General features: G+C 37.7%; 1 protein-coding gene across 2 annotated transcripts in view; it reads right to left on the bottom strand.

Annotated features, from left to right (window-relative positions):
- EFL1 (elongation factor like GTPase 1) overlaps positions 1 to 21,473 on the bottom strand; it is a 58,413-nt gene that overhangs the window by 36,628 nt on the left and 312 nt on the right. For both annotated transcript variants that reach the window (XM_065075922.1, XM_065075923.1), the window contains exons 2-15: positions 21,024 to 21,126; positions 20,297 to 20,364; positions 20,020 to 20,104; positions 18,497 to 18,630; positions 17,757 to 17,894; positions 16,668 to 16,882; positions 12,641 to 12,764; positions 10,767 to 10,843; positions 10,494 to 10,630; positions 9,558 to 9,680; positions 9,045 to 9,144; positions 5,492 to 5,643; positions 4,858 to 5,036; positions 4,077 to 4,212 (exon numbers count right to left, since the gene is read on the bottom strand). In XM_065075922.1, the coding sequence (XP_064931994.1) occupies positions 4,077 to 4,212; positions 4,858 to 5,036; positions 5,492 to 5,643; positions 9,045 to 9,144; positions 9,558 to 9,680; positions 10,494 to 10,630; positions 10,767 to 10,843; positions 12,641 to 12,764; positions 16,668 to 16,882; positions 17,757 to 17,894; positions 18,497 to 18,630; positions 20,020 to 20,104; positions 20,297 to 20,364; positions 21,024 to 21,114 (1,759 nt within the window). In that variant the 5' untranslated portion in view covers positions 21,115 to 21,126. The remainder of the gene's footprint in view (positions 1 to 4,076; positions 4,213 to 4,857; positions 5,037 to 5,491; positions 5,644 to 9,044; positions 9,145 to 9,557; positions 9,681 to 10,493; positions 10,631 to 10,766; positions 10,844 to 12,640; positions 12,765 to 16,667; positions 16,883 to 17,756; positions 17,895 to 18,496; positions 18,631 to 20,019; positions 20,105 to 20,296; positions 20,365 to 21,023; positions 21,127 to 21,473) is intronic.

The raw sequence follows: 21,473 nt of genomic DNA, 5'->3' as shown, positions 1-21,473 counted from the left end.
TCCACCCTTACACCAAGAAAAGGAACCAGTCTCCTGCTGCTGTGCTGTGAGTTTCTTCAAGCAGCAAAGGTATGAAATTGTCTTGATTCTTGTTAGTCCCACCACTGCCCACAGACATATAAGTAGCAACAAGGGACACCGAGAAGTTCGGACAGTTTTCCTTCTAGTACTGTTTGGGGAATCTTAAGCACCAGCAGTATCTGTCTGCATACAAACCCCTGCATACAAAGTGCTTGCCTTACATTCAAAAGATTATTTAGAAATCTAATTTTTGCTTATATGAAGACTCAGATTTTACAGATTATAATAACTAAAAGTTGCTTTAAAACTGATATAGAATGTTTCACTGCATTCTCTCCATTCCTCCAAACTTAACTATTTGAGTTTTCTGACATTATAACCCATCAGTGGTCAAGAGCTAACTTAAAGGCATTTTTGGCTAGATGAATGTATTATGACTGTAGCTTAAATAATCTTATACCGCTCGATTTTTAAATATGATTAAAAACCCCTTGTGTTCCAGTGGTGAGATGAAACACATTTTTAAGATCTCATAATAAACCCATGAAAATTAGGAGCAGAGAACATTCCAGAAGCGCGAGAGAATTCAGAAGTGATTTTCTTCAGAAAGAATTACTACACTTATGATTTCCTTTTATAGTGCTAAGAAGCTACAGTCAGAAAAATAAAAAACCAGAGCTACTCAAAAAGCAATTAAAAAATCTTCAATATAAATTAAAAGAAAAACCATCCAGCCTAAAAAAGGCTTTATAAGGGAACTATTAACCAAAGTATTCTTCCCCAAAAAGCCTTAGCTGGGTCAATAAAGACACATGTCAGTGCTGTACTGCTGACCTAAGACATGTCACATTTTCTTCTTATTGAACGATATGTTGATATTGATTTGAAAACAAGGCAATGAATCACTTATTCTTTTGCAATAGTCAAGTCAAATCCCCTGAAATAATCACAAATAAAACAGCAGAAATTGTAAGGCAAACAGGGTGAGTGAAACTTCTCAAATGATGAGCAAAATACGCTTCTAATTTCATTTGATCGTGGTTCCTTAGATGCACGCCATATTATGATACATTGCCCAACAAGCAACACAAATTACTCAGCCTGCTTGTTGGAACCACACAGAGCAAAGAGCAGTAGTTGCAAAGGGACTAAGTCCACCACAGCAAAAATAGAGTTAAGAAAATGGATTCAGTTTCCAGTGCTGAAAAAGGCCAAACAGATGAAGCATCATGTCTTTAACTCAAGGAAATAACCTGAACGTATTATTTTTTTCAACAATCTACTTATTCATAAAACATTGATTAGGTAGGGAATTAACAGAGATACAACGATGTCAGGTAAACTCAACAGTTCACAGAGATAAAAATGTAATTCAATAACAAAATCCACTGAATTACATACCTTTTCCTGCATAATACCAGATTACTATAAACTAGTTAAGAATGCAAGGTTATTTTATTGGAGTTCTAAGATGGCAGTTAGTCATAAAAACTGTAAGCATTCCAAAACTGAAGACAAAGGGTTGAGTTTTCTTTGTTTCATTCACTATTTTAGGCTAACTTCAGTGACATCCTTGAGCAAGACTGCCCTCCAGTGTTCACTGATCACTGTGCTGAGATTCCAGCCCATACAGCTGGAATCACTTCAAGCTGGCTATTTTTTTTCTTTTTAATAATCACATTACTGTTTCAGCGAGTGAAATTAGCCCACCAAATGTTTGCACAGAAATAAAAGGCTGGTGCAACAGCAGGACTGTTCCTAGGGCTTTCACAGAAGGTGGTAATGCTTGCTGTTTGGCATCAGTCCTAGAAAGCCATTCTGGGCCTTTAAAATGGCATCGTTGCTTGCAGCTGCTCTTTGCTCTTAACAGAGGCTGCTTATTAAAAGCTTCTAAATTGTTCGATGAAGGCCTAAAGGAATGAAATGCTTGTTAGACACCTTGTAACAAGGTTAGCTGTGCTAGTCTGTACCAGCTCTTCACGCTAACTGCAGCTGTATGGCACCTTCCTTCAGAAAGGTACCGAAGCATCCACAAGTATGAATCCATCATCACCTACAGCTCCCACGTCATATTGTTTACATGGCAAGAATCCTTTAAGTGCTTTATAAATTATTAAAAGCATTTTAGAAATGGAAAAGCCAAGGTACACAGCAGTCCATCATGTAAAGTCAGTTCGTAGTGAGCTGGCAACAGGAGGGACCTCTAGATTCCTGCTTTTAACAACATCACTTGGTAAGTTAAAGAAACAAGTGCTCTAAATTTGGTAAAACACTTCATATTCGCATAGCTGACTGCATTTGAAAACATTCAGGAAATCATCTAGCCTCCTATGAGCGCTACACTAAAGCACTACAAACCTGGCAGTAAGGGAAAACCTTTGCTTTTAATGGTATTCAATAAAAACAAAAAACACTTAAATAGTCACACAGGCAACTCTAAGAAAAAATCTAGTTTTTGTATGCTAGCAAACGTAAGACTACTGTTGTGGTACTTCTGGATGAAAAGCAGTACACATGTCAGTTTTAAGATATGTGTTACTCTGAAATTGTGTGTCTGTGCGCATGAGTCTACCTTGACATGAGTAAGGCATTTGACACAGTGTCCCACAGCATCCTCACAGCTGAACTGAGGGAGTGCGGTCTGGATGACCGGGTAGTGAGGTGACTGTGAACTGGCTGAAGGGAAGAAGCCAGAGAGTTGTGGTCAATGGGGCAGAGTCCAGTTGGGGCCTGGATCTAGTGCAGTGCCTCAGGGGTCGGTACTGGGGCCTATAATATTCAATATATTCATCAATGATTTGGACGAGGGAATAGAGTGCACTATGAGCAAGTTTGCTGATGACACCAAGCTGGGAGGAGTGGCTGACACTGGAAGCTGTGCTGCCATCAGAGACCTGGACAGGCTGGAGAGTTGGGCGGGGAAAAATGTGATTAAATATAACAAGGGCAAGTGTAGAGTCTTGCATCTGGGTAGGAACAACCCCAGGTTCCAGTATAAGTTGGGGAATGACCTATCAGAGAGCAGTGTAGGGGAAAGGGACCTGGGGGTCCTGGGGGACAGCAGGGTGACCATGAGCCAGCACTGGGCCCTTGTGGCCAGGAAGGCCAATGGCATCCTGGGGTGGGTTAGAAGGGGGTGGTCAGTAGGTCAGAGAGGTTCTCCTGCCCCTCTGCTCTGCCCTGGGGAGACCACACCTGGAATATTGTGTCCAGTTGTGGCCCCTCAGTTCCAGCAGGACAGGGAACTGCTGGAGAGAGTCCAGCGCAGGGCAACAAAGTGGAGCATCTCCCTTATGAGGAAAGGCTGAGGGAGCTGGGTCTGTTTCGTCTGGGGAAGAGGAGACCAAGGGGTGACCTCATTAATGTTTACAGATATATAAAGGGTGAGTGTCAGGAGGATGGAGCCAGGCTCTTCTCAGTGACAACCAATGATAGGACAAGGGGTAATGGGTTCAAACTGGAACACAAGAGGTTCCACTTAGATTGGAGAAGAAACTTCTTCTCAGTAAGGGTGACAGAACACTGGAACAGGCTGCCCAGGGAGGTTGTGGAGTCTCCTACTCTGGAGACATTCAAAACCCACCTGGACACCTTCCTGTGTAACCTCATCTGGGTGTTCCTGCTCCAGCAGGGGGGTTGGACTGGATGAGCTTTCGAGGTCCCTTCCAATCCCTGACATTCTGTGAATTTCCACTGTTGGGAAAATAACATAAATAATCCTTGCAATTTATAAAATATAAGACCTTACTGCTGTCTTTGGCAATTCCTGGCAGCAATACTTACCTGGCTATACTCCAACCTGAGGTTAACAGTGAATTAGGACAGTGTAATCCCTAGTTTTCTCCTATTCATGCATCTTTTCCCTCCTCACAATTCAAAGTTCACAGAACCATTTAATTAGAGTGACTTCATTTTTTGCACAGATAACATACCTAAAAACCTTAATAGATTTAGTTAAGTTTTCTTCTTATTAAAGCACATCAAAACAATTTAAGCGTATTTTGGATGATATAAGGATTCAAGCCCTAGGAAATTAACTATTAGTTACAACTCACCTAGAACATTTCCTGCAGGTACTTCTTCAAGATCTTCAAGTTCTCTTCCCATAAGCAAGTAGAGATTCTCCAATGTACAGCAAGTCATGTGAGGTACTGATGGCAGATCATCTGTAGCAGAACACTGGGATGACAGCTACACAAACAACCAGTGTTACACATTTATCATTTCTTACCAATACAAACTTCTTCCTCAAAACCTATTTGCATTCCAAAGCTAAGAAAAACATTCTCCAATATTTTCATTTCAGAAGTAAAAATATTAAAAACCAACATACAGTTGAAAATATTTTTCCCCTTCCAAACACCCAGTCTTGTGGCCAATGCGTAAATGTTACCAAGAAAACTTAAAAATAATGCTTTCTTTGGTAATTTTTAAATGCATACTACTCCTACTTTTCATTGTCACTGATAAAACAAATGTTTTAAAGTAAATTAATAAGTAATGAACGTCTATGATCACAATCTCAAATCATTTAACACCATTTTTTTTCCCAAAGCTTTGTTTTTTCGTTTTACAAGTTTTCTTTGAGTCAAAGTGTGCACATACTGGATTCATTGTTCACTAAAGCAACACTGGAAATGCTAAGGTTTATAATGAGTTTACAGATACAAGCAGCCATTACCACAATTACCTAAATTACTTTGATACTTTTTGAAATTTTTGACTTGAACTTCTTTTTTTTAAAAAATTTTCGGAGTGAGCAGCATGTATAAAGTTAAGTCATCCATGTTACAACAGAGTCCCAAGTTATGGTAACATTTCACTGTCACCTCTTACCTTTTGCAAAGACTCAGCAGGATCATATTTTGGTCCTAAAACAAAGATCTTTTGCCCTCTTTGCACCACCCCACTGAACACTCTTGCAAAAGCAATGAAAGACTCTTTGTTGTCTGCCTCCTGTTTCACCGCCTTTGAGGTCGCGTTCTCTACTTGACCAGTGAGCTGCTGCTCTTCACCTAATCAAAGTCAGAAAAATATATGAAGTATAAAAGCAGTTTTTGCCTTATCACCTGAAGGAAAAAAATAGTCAATTACATATTATCCTATCACACCTTGCAATGCACTAAAAGACTGAAAGGTTATAACTCATAATCCAGTCCTGTTGCTTATACATTGCTCTTCTAGCAATTTATTATTAGGCTGTTTAGGAGGGGGTTTTGGTTGTGGGGTTTTTTTGGTCATTTTGTTGTTGTTATTGATTTGGTTGGTTGGTTAGTTGGTTTGGGTTGTTTTTTTGTTGTTTGTTTTCTGGGTTTTGTTTGGGTTTGATTTTTGTTTGGTTTTTTCCATCTATGGAACTGTCTGGACTGGCATGTAGATGATTCTTTGTATGGTACACAGACCCTCGACAAGACCTAGAAACCTCTATTAAAAGTTCTATGAGAAAAACAGATAGCAGAGCATGACATACCTTTCGTATCACCACTGTTTGTAGTTACTTCAGATGAATTTTCACCTGGTGGCTTTTCTGACATCTCTTTTCCTTGATTTGCTGCCAACTTTTCTGCATGCCTTCGTTTCGCAAGTTCACGACGATGAGCTATTTCTTCTTGAGTTAAAGGCCTACATTATATTTTAAAACATTAGTATTTGGAAATGTCATTTTTTAATAAATCAAATCACAATAATTAAGATTCTGCAAGAGACTTGATTTAGAAACTGCTTAATGAGACGCTTCATTTTAACAAAATTATTCTTAGAACTTGAGGAAATCACTTTGAACACAGTTATCATACTTGCTTTTAATCCAGACATTTAACTCAAAAGAGTAATAAAACTATACATAAATTAAAAATATCTCTAAAAATTATTTAAGAGAGTCCTCCAGGATAAAATGGCAGAATTTGAAGCACAGATTTCCAGAACTCAGAACCTGGGACAGACACATCACATGTCACTGAATAGGCAAAAGACAGACAAACCTGCCACCATAAACCTCTCAGCAATTCTTTTTCTTCTTCTGTTAAAAAAAATCATCTCTTAAACAATCATTGTGACAGAACTATGAACATGTATCTCTGAAATTTGGGATAGTGTGGTAATTCTGTTTGGTTTGTTTAGTTTTATTGCAATAGAGAGTGAGGCTTAACAATACAAAATGCAAAACAGATGGTAGAGAAGAAAACTTTTTTATGATGATTTTTTTTTTCCCTGAAGGCAGCTGTTCAAAGCTATTTAAGGGTTTGGAATGTCTGAAAAATTCCCAGAGGGGAGAGATTGATAGGGAAAGTACAGATGAGACAGCCATGGGTGTCATAAATGCAGTCTATATATGATGGCATAGCATACACATGAGACATACATATGCATTCCAACACATTTTATTGCCCAAAACCACTTTTCATTTGTGTAAATAATCCTGAGAGTGAAAGAAAAAAGTTTGTTTGTTTTTTTCCCTTTACATGGTATTTTTTAAAGTATCAATATATTTAGATGTTAAATAACCCTAATCACAAATGTTAAATGTACCTTAAAATTCTGAATGCACTCACATAAGTTGCAATACATACAAGCATATGTAATTACATTCTCAATTCGATAAGAAGCAGATTGAGTGTAGGTGGGACTTTAGCTAGTAGGTACAACCTAGACTTCCATGCTGGTTTCTGTCAGCATCAATTTCTATAAAATTAGTCACTCCCGGTAGTATCATTAAAAAACACAAAAAGATAATGTTGTCAAATAAATCCTTATATAGAATTGTAACATACTCAAGCAGAACACAGAACTAGATTAATGCACAAAAGGCACTGAATCTTCAACAAAATCAGTCTGAAATTATACCTTGATTTATTCAATTTCCCCAGATGGCAAAACCAATCAGAAGGGAAAACTGTTTTGAACAAATGCTGCCCAAACCAGAAGAAAGATCCTCTCCATTTCCCTTTTTTCACTCTGCAAGAAAGGATCTACAGCCTCATAATATTGACAGAAAAAAATAATGGCACCATGCAGTCACACAAAAACCAGTAAATTAAAATCCTGGAGCAGAAAGAGAGATATTCCCTACCTCCAGAGAGAGGCTACAGCATCCAGACACCATACACATGAACCAGGCACAAGTAATAGAGCTGACAGAGATGGGTAAGTCACTATTTCTAATTCATCTTAACCTCAACTGTGTGGTAAACAAATGCTATACTTTCTGTGTCTGCTATACGTAAAAGCCAGTTTTGCCACTATCCTCATCACGTCCAAGCATCTCGATCCTCTCAACAAACAAAAGAACACATCATTATCAGTGACAGAACAGCCAGAAAGCGATGGCCTCGGTGTAGTCTTCTCTGATAACTAGAGTAGCTATACAAGAAAGCAGACAAAGCAGGAACAGCACTGCTGTCCTACACCAGCACCTGAGCAAAACCCCTTGTTCCAGATACATCTAAGGACACGACTCAAAGTAAAACTGCACCATCTAGTGTCTGGTCTAGCCGTAAGTGCAATACACCTTTTGCCTGAATTCAAACTTATTGCAAGAAAGATTCTTGGTGGAAGATTCATAGATAAGTGTGGTAAGAAAAAAAATGAAGTAATTCTAGGCAGTGTGTGAAAAACCTAATATAGTAGTAAAGCTTTCAAATATTACTACAGCAATAGTACCACTTTTGAACAAAGATTTAACAGTCAAAAGCAGTCTAATTTATTATAGTAGATAGACTAATAGTTTCTATATTACTACACTGAACAGTGACAACCCCAGAAAAACATGGAATGACCAGTTAATACATAAGTTGACTACTGAAAATGCTCCAGAGGCTTAGAGGGATGAAAGGTAAGAGGAACTGCATTATTATAAACCTATCAGAAAAGTACCTTTCTTCTGTAAAAAAGCAGATGGTTTCAGCTAAAAGCAGTCCACTTAAGGACGTCAGGGAAATGAAATCAAGAAGGATTTACCTCTCAAAGAAAATAACAATAAAAAGCTGTAACAAAAAAAATCTTCAAAACGCCCGAGAATAAAATCTTTTGAAATGCATTCATGCCTTTCAGTTCACTGCAACAAGTTAGTCAAGGCTTAGACTACTTTAATTAACCCATTTTATTTTGCACTTGCAATGGACGGGATGATGACTTTGCTAGTATGTCAGATACGACGGCAAGTGTTGTTTGGTATAAACACAAGCTGTTATAATCATACCAAGACAATCTTACTTAAGAACTGAGAAAGCATTACAACTCAATCACATTTTCAACCAAACATCCTGTACCAGCATGCAATGTCTGCATTAAGATGATGTATATGGACAAAAGTACTCTTCTCCAACAAATGTGGGCATCAAAGATGCTGGAGGGAGTGGAGCATCTCCCTTATGAGGAAAGGCTGAGGGAGCTGGGGCTCTTGAGCTTGTAGAAGAGGTGACTGAGGAGTGACCTCATTAATGTTTACAGATATCTAAAGGGTGAGTGTCAGGAGGATGGAGCCAGGCTCTTCTCGGTGACAACCAATGGTAGGACAAGGGGTAATGGGTTCAAACTGGAACAGAAAAGGTTCCACTTAGATTTGAGAAGAAACTTCTTCCTGGTGAGGGTGGCAGAGCCTGGCCCAGGCTGCCCAGGGGGGTTGTGGAGTCTCCTTCTCTGCAGACATTCCAACCCGCCTGGACACCTTCCTGTGTAACCTCATCTGGGTGTTCCTGCTCCAGCGGGGAGATTGCATTGGATGAGTTTTTGAGGTCCCTTCCAATCCCTAACATTCTGTGATTCTGTGAAATGTGGGGTTTTGGGGATTTTGTTTGGTAGGGAGTTTTTGGTTTTTTTTTTTAATGTTCTAAAACTACTATGATTAAACAAATGTTCTCATTAATTCACCCAGAAAATCCCTACCTGCTGAAGGATTTTATTGCATCTCAAGAATTAGTGAATTATCTTCTCGGGTCTAAAACAATTTATCCGCACTTGCAACATAACTCTTTTCCTAAATGTATCTAATGAAAATCAGAAAGTTAAATGTTACATTTTCTTACCTTGGTTTATTGTGTGGTAATGCCTTTGCATCAACAGCAAACATTTTGGAAACAAAGACAATAACTGGGGCTGTTCCTTCACTACTGCATTTCATAAAAGCTGAACAAACATAAAAGGAAGTTATTTGCACATTTTTTTCCCCAATGGTAAGGACGAGACTACGGCTCTCCATTAATTTTATAGGAATTACTGTTCACTTGCTATTTCAATGGATAATATGCTAAAGACAAATTAAGAAGTAGAAAATTACTCTAGCCTTATCATTTGATAATACTCCCATTATCTTCAAGTCTGTTTCACAACAGAATAAAATGAGCAAAATTGTAAAAATAGAACTCTTCATGGCCATAAAAATAAGACATAATATTATGTCACTGACAAACACCAACGAAGACACTACAAGTAAAATAATGATATATCTAGGTAGAGATTACTACACATCTTATGATACAAAGAAACAAAACCACCAAGACAGAAACAATCTACATGTTAATGGGAGAACACCTACTCACCACTTTTCAGTTCCTGAGTTTCTGGTGGCAAAGAATCAAACGTTCTTGCTCCAACACACATCAGCTTTTCCACTCTCTCTGCAGTGATGTCAAGAGGACTTGGAAGTTTATTACACACCATGGCTAAAACACATTGTTAAGGATATATATTTATGTTTCCTTACTGAAAGCAAATAAACGGAAGACAAATGCTTTCAGTGTTTGTTTCTTTAAAGCAACCTCGTGCACAAACTGCCAGCAACAACAGATAGCTAAAATCCTGTCTATAACTGTCTGTTAGTGTCTACAGCTCCTTGCCAAGTCAGCAACAATTTATGGCATGTGTCCAGGGGCAGAATAGAGAGTTAAATGGGGTGGCTCACCCTGTGTGCAACTGGGAAACTAAGAATAACACAATAGGGCAATATTTTAGAACTAATTAGTATTTATACATTAATAATGTGTGCATACCTACAATAATATGTGTATTATGTTATGAACGATGGAAAGTTTGCCTACACAGCAGACAAACAGCAAAGGCTAATATTGGATTAAGAATGCATATGCCTAAAACATAACACCAGATACTTCCAGAAGCTCGTGGACATAAGAGCAAAGATGCTATTTTATAAAAGATTGGGTCATCCTTCAGGAAAAACACTAAAATTTGTATAGAAAACTACATAATAAAAATGTTTTGTTAAACTGGGGCTAGTTTCATAACTTATTTCCCTTAAAAAAAGGACATGTGGAAAAGCACAAAGTCTGTAGAAATGTAAGACTAATTGTAGATATGGAACTTAAAATTACAAGTGAGAAAATAGGTCCAGCTAGCATAGACACAGATGTGAAAAAAAGAGAACAAATCACACCAAATCACACGTTGAAATATGTGAGTACTCTCTGAAGTCTAAGAGCTGCCAATAGAACAAAATGTTCTATCTTTCTTAAGGATACAGAGGACTGCATCAGATATTGGTAGCCACTGGCTACAAATGGCATTAAGATGAACTTTTGGGTCTGCATGCCGTGATTCCCGTGCACCGATTTTCAATCCCAAAGAGGTGACTATCTTTTCAATTTTTTCTTTGTCTCTGTAAGGAAAATAATGAATAGATAAAAAAACACAGTAGCAATACATAACAAGCACCTACAACATTTCTTGAGTATTTCAAAAAACACCATAGCACATAGAAAGAGATGCCATGAAAACTGTCTAGATCTTCTCACCTTTTCATAACAGCTTCATACAGACTCCATATGTTGTCCAGCACCAACTGCACGAACAAAGGCTTCTTTCCTTTTGACTGGTAGAACATAAACATACAGCTAATTACCAGCAACTCCTCACTTTTACAATAGGCTGAAGATTGCACTTTTAACTGACCATTCTCACAAGGAAAATCAACACAGTCACGTGTTTCTACACAAGATCGCTACTTCAACAGTCTGTCTTATGAGAATGATAGAAGGAACAAAACAAACACAAAATTTAAAAGTAAAGAACAGGGTTTCAATTACAGAAAAAGAGCCTAATAAATATAGAACATGTCTACCTTGAGCTTGTTATCACCCTTTTTACAACTATTACTCCTCACTTAAGAAAATGCAAAAAAAAAATCAGTGTTAATTGAAAATAGGGCAACTCCCTTCTCCTCTCTTAACTTTTAGTGGTGGAAATGCTTAATGCAAGAAAAGTGTAGTTTTCTGGCCGGGGTTTTGGTATAGCATTCAATGGGATCTCACTAAGGCAAAAATTATTTTCTAAATCCTAAGCTAAACATCAATATCCTAAATCATGATCTGCTGAAGGACTCTTTAAATAAGACAGAGATGCACTCACTACTCTGGTTTCTACATTGTTAGTCTTCCATTCATCTTGTGTGTTGTGCTCTATGCTGAATCCTTGAGCTGGAATGTCCCTTCTTTTGTGAACAGAGACGTTTAAGAGCAACTGTTAAATTAGATTCCTCCCTGTAGCTTTTGAACGGTCAATTTTGGAATGTTCTCTCTCCAAGGGCTGGCGCAAGGCTATCTGAGTGACTTTATACTTCCACTGATGAGTGAAAAGGTACTGAGGTCAATTTCACAGAATCACAGAATGTCAGGGATTGGAAGGGACCTCAAAAGCTCATCCAGTCCAATCTCCCCGCCAGAGCAGGAACACCCAGATGAGGTTACACAGGAAGGTGTCCAGGCAGGTTTAAATGTCTGCAGAGTAGGAGACTCCACAACCTCCCTGGGCAGCCTGGTCCAGTGTTCTGTTACCTTCACTGAGAAGTTTCTTCTCAAATTTAAGTGGAACCTCTTGTGTTCCAGTTTGAACCCATTACCCCTTGTCCTACCATTGGTTGTCACCGAGAAGAGCCTGGCTCCATCCTCCTGACACTTACCCTTCATATATTTAACCCCACTCGCCAGGTTTAATTCTAAGGAAGCCTTAGCTTTCCTAGTTGCCTCCCTACACCCTCTGACAACAGCCTTATATTCTCCCCAAGTGCCCAGCCCCTCCTTCCATGATCTATAAACTCTCCTCTTCCACTTGAGCTTACCCAGCAGTTCCCTGTTTAACCATGCAGGTCTGCTGGCTCCCTTCCTTGACTTCCTACGTGTCGGGATGCTATGATCTTGAGCCTGGTAGAAGCAGTCCCTGAACACTAACCAACTATCTTGGGCCCCTTTACCTTCAAGCAGCCTTGCCCATGGGATTTCCCCTAGCAATTGTTTGAAAAGTTTGCCCAGCTGAAGTCCAGGGTTGCAATTCTGCTTGCTATTCTGTTCCTGCCACAGGAGATCCTCAACTCCACCATCTCATGGTTGCTGCAACCAAGGCAGCCCTCAACATTTACTGCTTCAACCAGACTCTCCTTGTTGGTGAGGATGAGGTCCAGCAGTGCACCTCTTCTAGTCGGCTCCTCCACCCTTTGCATCAGAAAGTTAACGTCATGGCACTGGAGGAACCTCCTAGACTGTGGCTGGCTGGCTGAGTAGTCCTTCCAGCAAACATCAGAAGTTAAAATCCCCCACAACGACCAGGGAATAGAATAAAAAGATCCAAAAGAGAATTTTTAAAAATCAGGTATTGTTTCTGACAACCTCCCTACCTGATCGCCTTTCATTATCTTCTTTGCTTTTGTATTTAAGTAATAATCTCCCCATAAAGTCTTCAGAAGTACTGCAGGCTTGATTCCAATCTTTTGGCTGTACAGTTTGGCAAAATGCTCAATGCTGAAAGGAAACAAAATGCATCTTGATAAAAGTGTAATGTTGTTTACATGTTCTTATCAGCCTAAGCAAATGACAGCTTATCCTTGTTTTACTCCCATTTTTCCAATTGCCTTCACTTTAGGTTGTCTTGTTTAACATTTACAACTGCAAAAATATATAGGTATAACAGCTAAAAAATGTCAGCAGTATTTCTATGTTTTTGTTTTGTTTCAAGGGAGCTTCAAGGCCGAACTTATTTATTAGAAATAAATATTTTTGTATTATCTCCATAGTAAAAAAAACAAAAGCATAATACAAAATTTCTAAATGTTTATGTGATGACTCTCAGATTTATTCTGTGAAAGACACCCCACAACACATTTAACTATGGTTTGTGACCAGAATGGTACAAGTTAAAAATCAAGTATTCTTTTGAGCCACACTTGAACCATCAGATGCTGGTAATTATTTTTTAAATTAACTACTTAGGGCACTTCCCGTTGTTTGAATCATTGCTTTAATAAAGAGTAAAATGCAGAAAATAATATAAAACCCATCATGCCAAAATTGTGTTATAAAGCCAATTGCGTTGTTCAGTGGTCCCCATGAGATAATAAAAGCAGGCTGCTCGCAACCTACAGGAAGTGTCCTGAACACTAAATGGTTTACTTGCTGAGAATGTTCAGTGAGCAGTAATAGAAAAAGATTTCCACGTATTTATCCTTGTGCACACAGAAACAAAAATACACATTTACAATCATAACAAACCTATTTACAGAACAATGATATTTGATAATCTTTTCTTTGAAATCCAGCTCCTGGATATTTATTTAAGGCATTCTTTCAACACTTGATCATTATGAGAAAAGCATATGTACTAATTGCACTAGATGAGGCTGGCACTGCCTAATGGCTCAATTTTTTCTGCCATGACAAGTTGTAGTGCCTTTAGGAACAGAACCCACAACCATGTAACAGCAGTCAAGGCTTGCCCTGACTAAGGAAATCCCTCACTGATCCATATGGGCTTAAACTCTACCAGGGGAAGTTTAGGCTGGATATTAGAAAGCAATTCTTTGCAGAGAGAGTGGTCAGGCATTGGAATGGCTGCCCAGGGAGGTGCTGGACTCACCGGCCCTGGAGGTTTTTAAACTGAGATTGGACATGGCACTTAGTGCCATGATCTAGTCAATGGACTGAATGGACCAAGGGTTGGACTGGATGATCTCTGAGGTCTTTTCCAACCCAGTCAATTCTACGATTCTGCGATATTTCACCAGATTGCACTGCTGGCAGTCCAGACATCATCTCTTGAAACTAATTAAGGAAAATGTTCCTTTTCCTCCCCATTATACAATTCATCAGAGTCATGGCCCACCAGTTCATCATAAGAAACAAAGTAGTATCAGAAAAACAACAATCTGTGTACAGCTTCAACAAATACATTAACCCATTTTTAAGATGTGAGGGGAAAATGGAAAAATAGGACAGGTACAAATAAAAAACCTAGCAGATAGGAACCCTGTTATTTGTCTGAACTGTAAGCACATTTTGTGGGACAGAGAACAGATTGACACACATTGGTCTCCAGTATAATGTGCAGTCTGATCCAGCCCTAGCAGCAGAATATTAACACCCCTTGCCTAAGTTATACGCATAAAAGGTTTGGCTGAGATAAAATATTGTACATGGACAGTTCAATTAATATAATCTTTAAAAAGTTTCAATATATAAAGCAGAAAGGCATTAAAATTTGGAGAATCTTAGCAAACAGTTTTTAGTCTTACATTCAATACAAACCATTGTTTTTTAAGTTCCTTTTTTATCCATATAATATAGGCAAAGAATAAACCAAAAGCCTATCAATCCTCTCTAGTATACCAATATATCAATCACAAAAATAAGGACAGGTCACATGTGGCCCATTTTTTCCCTCCATTCAAAGTTAAATTACAATCAATATTTAGACTGCAGCCTCATGAAAGGAAGATAATTATCTGAATTTTCACTTTTACAAAAATAACAATTATCTTGACCTACCATTTAAGAGTAACATGCTTGCTTTCTCATTTACAAAGTTGATCATAGGTGTTTATGACCACAGGTTCATATCAGAATGTAGTTCTGTAACCTACAAAATCTTAATAGTTGATAATTTACTTGCAAATAGCAGGTAGCCTGAGCTAAAGAAATAGCTTCTAAATTGCCTTGGAGCTTATAATTTTACTTATTGTAAAAAAGTACTCCACTGAATCATTTTCTTTAAGAAACATTTTGCTTAATGTTTAGCGTTCCCTGACAACATGCTTTGACTACTAATACTAAATCTAGGCTACCTTTGAACTTCCCAAACCAAAAGCTTGTCTTTTTCATTCATTCCCTTCCACAGGCTTTCTCAGTATTCAAACAAAAGTAAGCTGCGAATTGCCCAATCTTTTTCCTTACAGGACAAAAATAGCAGATAGCTCTAAATCATTTCAACATCTGCTAAAGAAAATCTTCATATTCTGACTCCAAACTTGAACAAGTTTGTAACAGTTGCATCCCAAATACTCTGTGTAACAGCAGTTTACTACCATAATCCATTTTTTCCATGGAATTTCAATGAAAAGTTAAAGTCAGAAAAGCTAAAGCCTACAGAGATCAAAATACTGTTTCCCTGACACCATAGATCAGAAAACTGACTGTTGGCACCATATGGGAGTGGAAGACTTCAGATGTGTATTAATGTACAGATCACCAAAGATATCAGCAAACACTCTTTAGCCTTCAGAAATGTGAAAATATCTCTTTCAGACTGAAGAATATTCCAGCATATCAGAGTTTGAAGATTTGTTTTCAATTTCCTTTACACCACTGACAATGATTTTTCTTTTTATAAATTATTATTATTCATGGCAGACAATTAAACTAAAATAACCCATTTCATTTTCTCTTTCCTCTGCAGTGATAAGAAATGTTCATGTCAGGCTATACACTATGCATGAAACCTCATTTAAGAGCTTGACTTTGACAAAAATCCTGGAGCCGATTCTTTTTAAAGGTTTTGCAATATTAAAGACATGCATTGTATTTTCACGACGAAGACAACGTCTCCACCTTGTGGCAAGCAACCAGAACTTGTGTAATCTATACAGTAGCCTGCTACCCTTTGAAACTAGCTACCAAGATAAGGACTGAAAAACACAACTGATCACAAACTTAACAGAGTAATAAAAAAAATTCTAAAATGGTTCTGTCCTCAAATTCTCACATTTACTTAAACACCTCTGTAATGTTCTTTAGCAGGTGCTGAAACATAAAGATATTAGGTAACAAGAGATAAGAAATGCACCTGAATGAAGAACAGAAAAAACTTAAATTAAGACAGATGACCATAAACACTAGAGAACAAAAGGCATAATTTCAAGGTCAAGTCAAAGTCTGGTACAGAAAAAACAGATCATAGTAATGCTGTGACACAGAATTTTACTGGATTGAACTGGACAGCTGAAACTGCTGCCCTGATGCCAGCTGCCTGTCTTATGCTTCTTAGGAATGTCACTGTCCCTGCAGCTGGAAGGTCCCATCTAGTCGTGAGAAAGCTCCTGCAGAGCAGCAGGTTTTGACCTAGTCTATTACAGCCTATCAAAGGAGAGCGATCAATAAAATACTAAGTTTACCAAGCTAGGCTGGGTACTACAGTTTGCTCAGCTGCTGTGTAAGCAAAACAGGGGTCCCCGTCACAGAGATGCCAAAACTGGTAGTATCATCAGCTGTCCAGTGCTAATAATATATTAGAACTGATTATATACAGTTGTATATCACGGAAAAATATAAAAAAATCTTTAAAAATATGAAGCACCTGAAAATACTTTAAGATTAACTGCAGTAATCAACGAAAACAAACAAAAAACCCCACAAGTAACTAAATTCCAGACTTACCCAAAACCCCAGCCATCAATTGCACTGGCAAACACCACGTTTCCATGGTCTGGTGAAAAATAAAGATGTGAATCATCAGTATCTTCCAATCCAGCACTCCAGTCATAAATTTGATCTCCTGGCGCAGTGTCTGAAACACTTTCACTTTCTGTTTCTTTCTCAGCTCTTTCTTCTAAGACTTTAGAGGTAAAGAGTGTTCCAGTGACTGCATTGATCTACAGAAGGATATGTAAAAACACCCTATGATCCTTACACTCTTTCACAACCCTTGCAATTAAAATGCAATTCCCGCATCCTCCAGAATATTAAAAAAGGGTTTTTTTAACAAGATAGCACGCCCATACGTAATTTTTCAATTTAAAAGAAAGAACTTGCATATCTGATCCCACCCATTTGAAGACAGCAGGAGTTTGATGAGACTAACACTCCAACTTAAACATCATGTATGTTTCAAGTCAAAGTCAGACACATCAGGATTGAATCAGATAAAAAGTATCATGTGTAATACACCTTGTTTCTCAGAACAAGGAATAATGAAATAGGAAGTTGTTACTTCCAACAAATAAACGACAAAGGAGCGTAAAGGGAAACCTGGTACATAAGTGCTCAAAAGTAAACTCTAGGATAAAAAAAAATGTTTGAAGACAACTTAACTTACAATTCAAAAGATTAACTAACTTTATCCCTGCATAAATCCATCAATATCATGAGCAGCATAAAGATATTATTTGTCTACCTCCAAATAAGTTCAAGGAATTTAACAGGAAGAACAAAACATTCAGCTTATTATTTCTAAAAATGAAGACTCTTCCTGATAACCTGTCAGGAGGCATTTAATACTCTTTTCTCTATCACATGAACCTCAAAGACAACTAGAAATAAAATGTATCTCAATGTTAAAAAATTAGACTAGATATTACTGTGCTCAATCCCACGAAGTGCAAAAAAACTGGTTTTGCTGCTCTAAATTTATTCCAGCTGTAAGGCAGTGAAAATCACAGTCTCTGTCAATTCAAGAATGAAGAAAAGCATGAAGAAAAAAACCTCAACAAAATCTGCTGTGTGGACGTGACACTGTAGCATGAATACCTGTTCTAAGATATTCTTAAGGTGCAAGTATGCTTCCTGAGGGGTGAGCTTGAGCTCCACAATCAAGCGATCAATTTTATTAATCACCAGTACTGGACGTATATTTTCTAGCCACGCTTGCCGTAGAACTGCTTGAGTCTATACAGAAAGAAAGAGTTTAAAAAAATCCATTACAGAAAGCTTGATATCACTAAAGTAAATTACAATGTAATTCTAAAATTTAATTAAACATATAATACAGGACAGGTTCACATTCAAAAAAGAAATTTGACTGCCATAGTACATAGTTATTATAGAATTCTGCAGAATGGCAGAATTTCATGGCAAAAAAAAACACAAAAAAAAACAACAATAAAAACACCTCTTTATAAAAAGTAAGCCATGAAAAAAGCAATCTCAATGTTATTTTGCCTATTTTTTCACCTTCAAAACTATAAAAGCACATGTAATGATACTAAATTTTTCCCTGAGGACATTTATTTCTTCTCTGTACAAATATTCCACTGCCTGAAAAATTGCATACTGTTTCAATCCTACATCACTACACCCACTCACCAGCACTGCGCCGTTTTTCAGCACAAGAAACTAAATACCCTCTTCCATACCTCAAGTACACTGTCATTCATTGTTTTACAAAACTTTTTAAACCAGCTCATCTTTTAGTTCTACATAATACGCTTAAGACTTTGCTCACCCTGTCTTCTCTACCTGTTTTCTCTATTTAATATACTTTATTTCACCTGTGGACAGACTCCTTCAACAGCATCCACCACTATAATGCAACCATCACAGAGCCGGACAGCAGTAGATACTTCTGAAGAAAAATCCACGTGCCCTGGGGAGTCTATTAAATTAATCAGATACTCCTGATCACCTAGGATCAAACAATAAATTAATATTTCAGAACAGTTTTCAAAAACAGTTCTTTCAGCCACCTGGTTATACTGCTTAAACTATTATTAATTTGTAAGGATCAAATCTGCAGTAACCATTACACTTATGAAAAACTCCAGTTGGACAAGGAGAGTGTCAGCAGCATAACACCCAGTGGCTTGTGCCTGATCTGTTTTAATTTCACTTTTAATGCAAATCTTCCTCTTTCTATGTCCAAATACCTTTGGAAAATTAAAAACAAAACCACACCAGCCAACCAAACTAAAAGAAAAACTCTAATGCTGAACAAACTCGTAGTATCATTACAAATAGATCACTAGATAAAACACAAATCAACTGCATTACAGTCTGCATTTTAAAGATAAATCATGACAGACCATCATAAAAAGAAAACCTATGTTCTTGATAAAATGCATCATTTCAACCTTGTGATTTATTTAAAACATGCTTTTGACTCCATATTACCAAAATATCTTCAATATATCAATACAGGAGTTTTACGCTACTCTCCCAAAAATTCTGCTTAGCAGAGACTCCAGTCAACTTTTGATGAGCTCACTGCATTTATCATCAGTCATAACCAAACCTGATCAAACAACTTTCCTGTTTAAAAAGTTGTATTAGAGTCTAAATTTCAATAAAAGAGAAAAACAACAGACATAAAAGGTTCAAACCATTTAAAGCAAGGTCATCTCAGAGTCAACAATAAACTAGGGACAGTTTACAATACTTAGCTGGAAGATCATTGATTTCAACTACTCTTTCTAATCAGCTGTAGCTGAAATAGGAAGACTAATGGTGGCTTTTCTGTTATTCTTTCTTTCTGCACAAGCCTGTTAGTAATGTATTTCATGGTTTTATGCTTTTCATGTTTATCCTAGCTGAGGATAAGTCTGGTGAGGAACATGGAGTCATAACAAAGATGACACCGTAGCTAGTCTATAAAAAAACCCTCTGAACAATTCATAGCAGAGTAAAACAGGCACCTGGACATAGAAGTAAAGATAAGGCTGCACAAAATAATTTAAAATTTTTTGGGTTTTTGAAAGATCTTGTCTTTCAGTGACGTTATTTCCAGACTTACAATCAAAATATAAAGATTTAGATCTAAAATAAAAAGATAAAAGCAACTATTGCAATTGCCTCCACTCAGAGATACAATTGAAGATGGTTTTCCTAACCCTGAGACGGAACTCGGATTATCTTGGTGAACAGCTGAATTCATACCTTAGTCTTTGCAGAATCACGGTCTAACACTGAGAAACACAAAAGTAGAAGTTGCAAACAAAAAGATCTCAACAGCAAAGAGACAGAGAAAATCAACAAATATATATATTAAAGTTTATACTTGCCAGAATCAACAACTTACCTTTCACAAAGTGCAATGAAATTGCACTAGATTTCATTGTTATTCCTCGGATCTGTTCATCTTCTCTACTGTCTAGATACCTCAGCTGAGAGCAATAACAAAAGAAGATATGATAAATCTGCAGATTTATCTCCGTAAGTTACTTTACAACTGTCAAAAAGTATGACTATGACATGAGGTTTAGCAAGAATAGCAACAAAATTTCCTTCATCACCACTGATTACAATCCCAGCACATACACACCAGAATTTTGTTGAAAATGACAGTATAACTCTACCTTTCCTGCCAAGCGACTTGAGATTATTCCATTGCTAGATATTAGACAATCAGCCAAAGTCGTTTTACCTGAAAAGAAAAATAAATTACTTATTGTAAATTAATAGAGACATCAGAAAAAGATGCAACAATATTACAAATTCTGACATCTAGTGTTCTGAGATATCAACTTCAATAAAGGCTTTAAAATGTCATGAAGGTACAAGGTAGCTTTAAAAAAGAAACAAATCTAATTATTCAACTTCGCCTGTTAGCTGCACACAAACTTATTTTTGAAGGGTGGATGCAAACCTACCTGTCATGACCAATAAAAGCAGTTGAAATAACAAACAGTATGTCAGAACGTCAATATATCATGCAATTAGACAAAATATTTGTGTGCCAAGGTAAGCATTTATTATTTCCACCTACATAACAAACTTCTTCCATTAAGTAAACATAGCAATACAACAGCCCACCACACAACTGCTTATATTTAATTCATGCCAACATTCAGCATCACAAAAGTGTTCAGTTTCAGCTATTCTAAATTCTCATAAGTTTTAAGAGAAAACCTGCATCAGGACAAAAGAAACATGCGTATAGCAAATTTACTTCTTAGAATTAGGTCTGAGACAGTTTAAACGTGTGAAAACCGACTGCTTTTAAAATATCTCACCGTCATTCCACCAGACACGCACACAAGTTTTTCTCACGAGGTTTCTGTCAGTCACAAACTCGTGCCTTACCATGATCCACATGGGCTAATATACAGATATTCCTGATTCCAGAAGTTTTCTTCTGGAGGGCGACCATCTTTTCCACACTTGTGAGGACCATGGTTGGCTAATTCTGTGAAAGGAGGGAAGTATTTTATGTGGTAAGCAACTTTAGAAACAGGTTTGGTTTTGTTAATTACAGAAGCTGTGACGAAGGCTACTCATCAGGGAAACCACGTGGAGGTGTCACGTTCCTCAGGCACCACTCACCCACACCTCGGATACCAGAAACTTACAAAACACATGTGTCTCTATGCTTCACATGGACCAGCGGGCGGGGGCGCCGGTCAGTTTCTCGCTCTGTACCAACACGGAGCCGGCTCGGCTCTCCGCAGGTGTCCCGCGGAGCAACGACCTCCCGCGTTACGCTCAGGCCGCGCAAACACCAACACTTCGGCTCCGCACAGTCAGCCCAGGGGC

The sequence above is a fragment of the Columba livia genome, chromosome 11 (genome assembly GCF_036013475.1).
Source record: "Columba livia isolate bColLiv1 breed racing homer chromosome 11, bColLiv1.pat.W.v2, whole genome shotgun sequence".
NCBI classification, from domain to species: domain Eukaryota; kingdom Metazoa; phylum Chordata; class Aves; order Columbiformes; family Columbidae; genus Columba; species Columba livia.
This window is presented reverse-complemented; position numbering and strand designations above follow the sequence as displayed.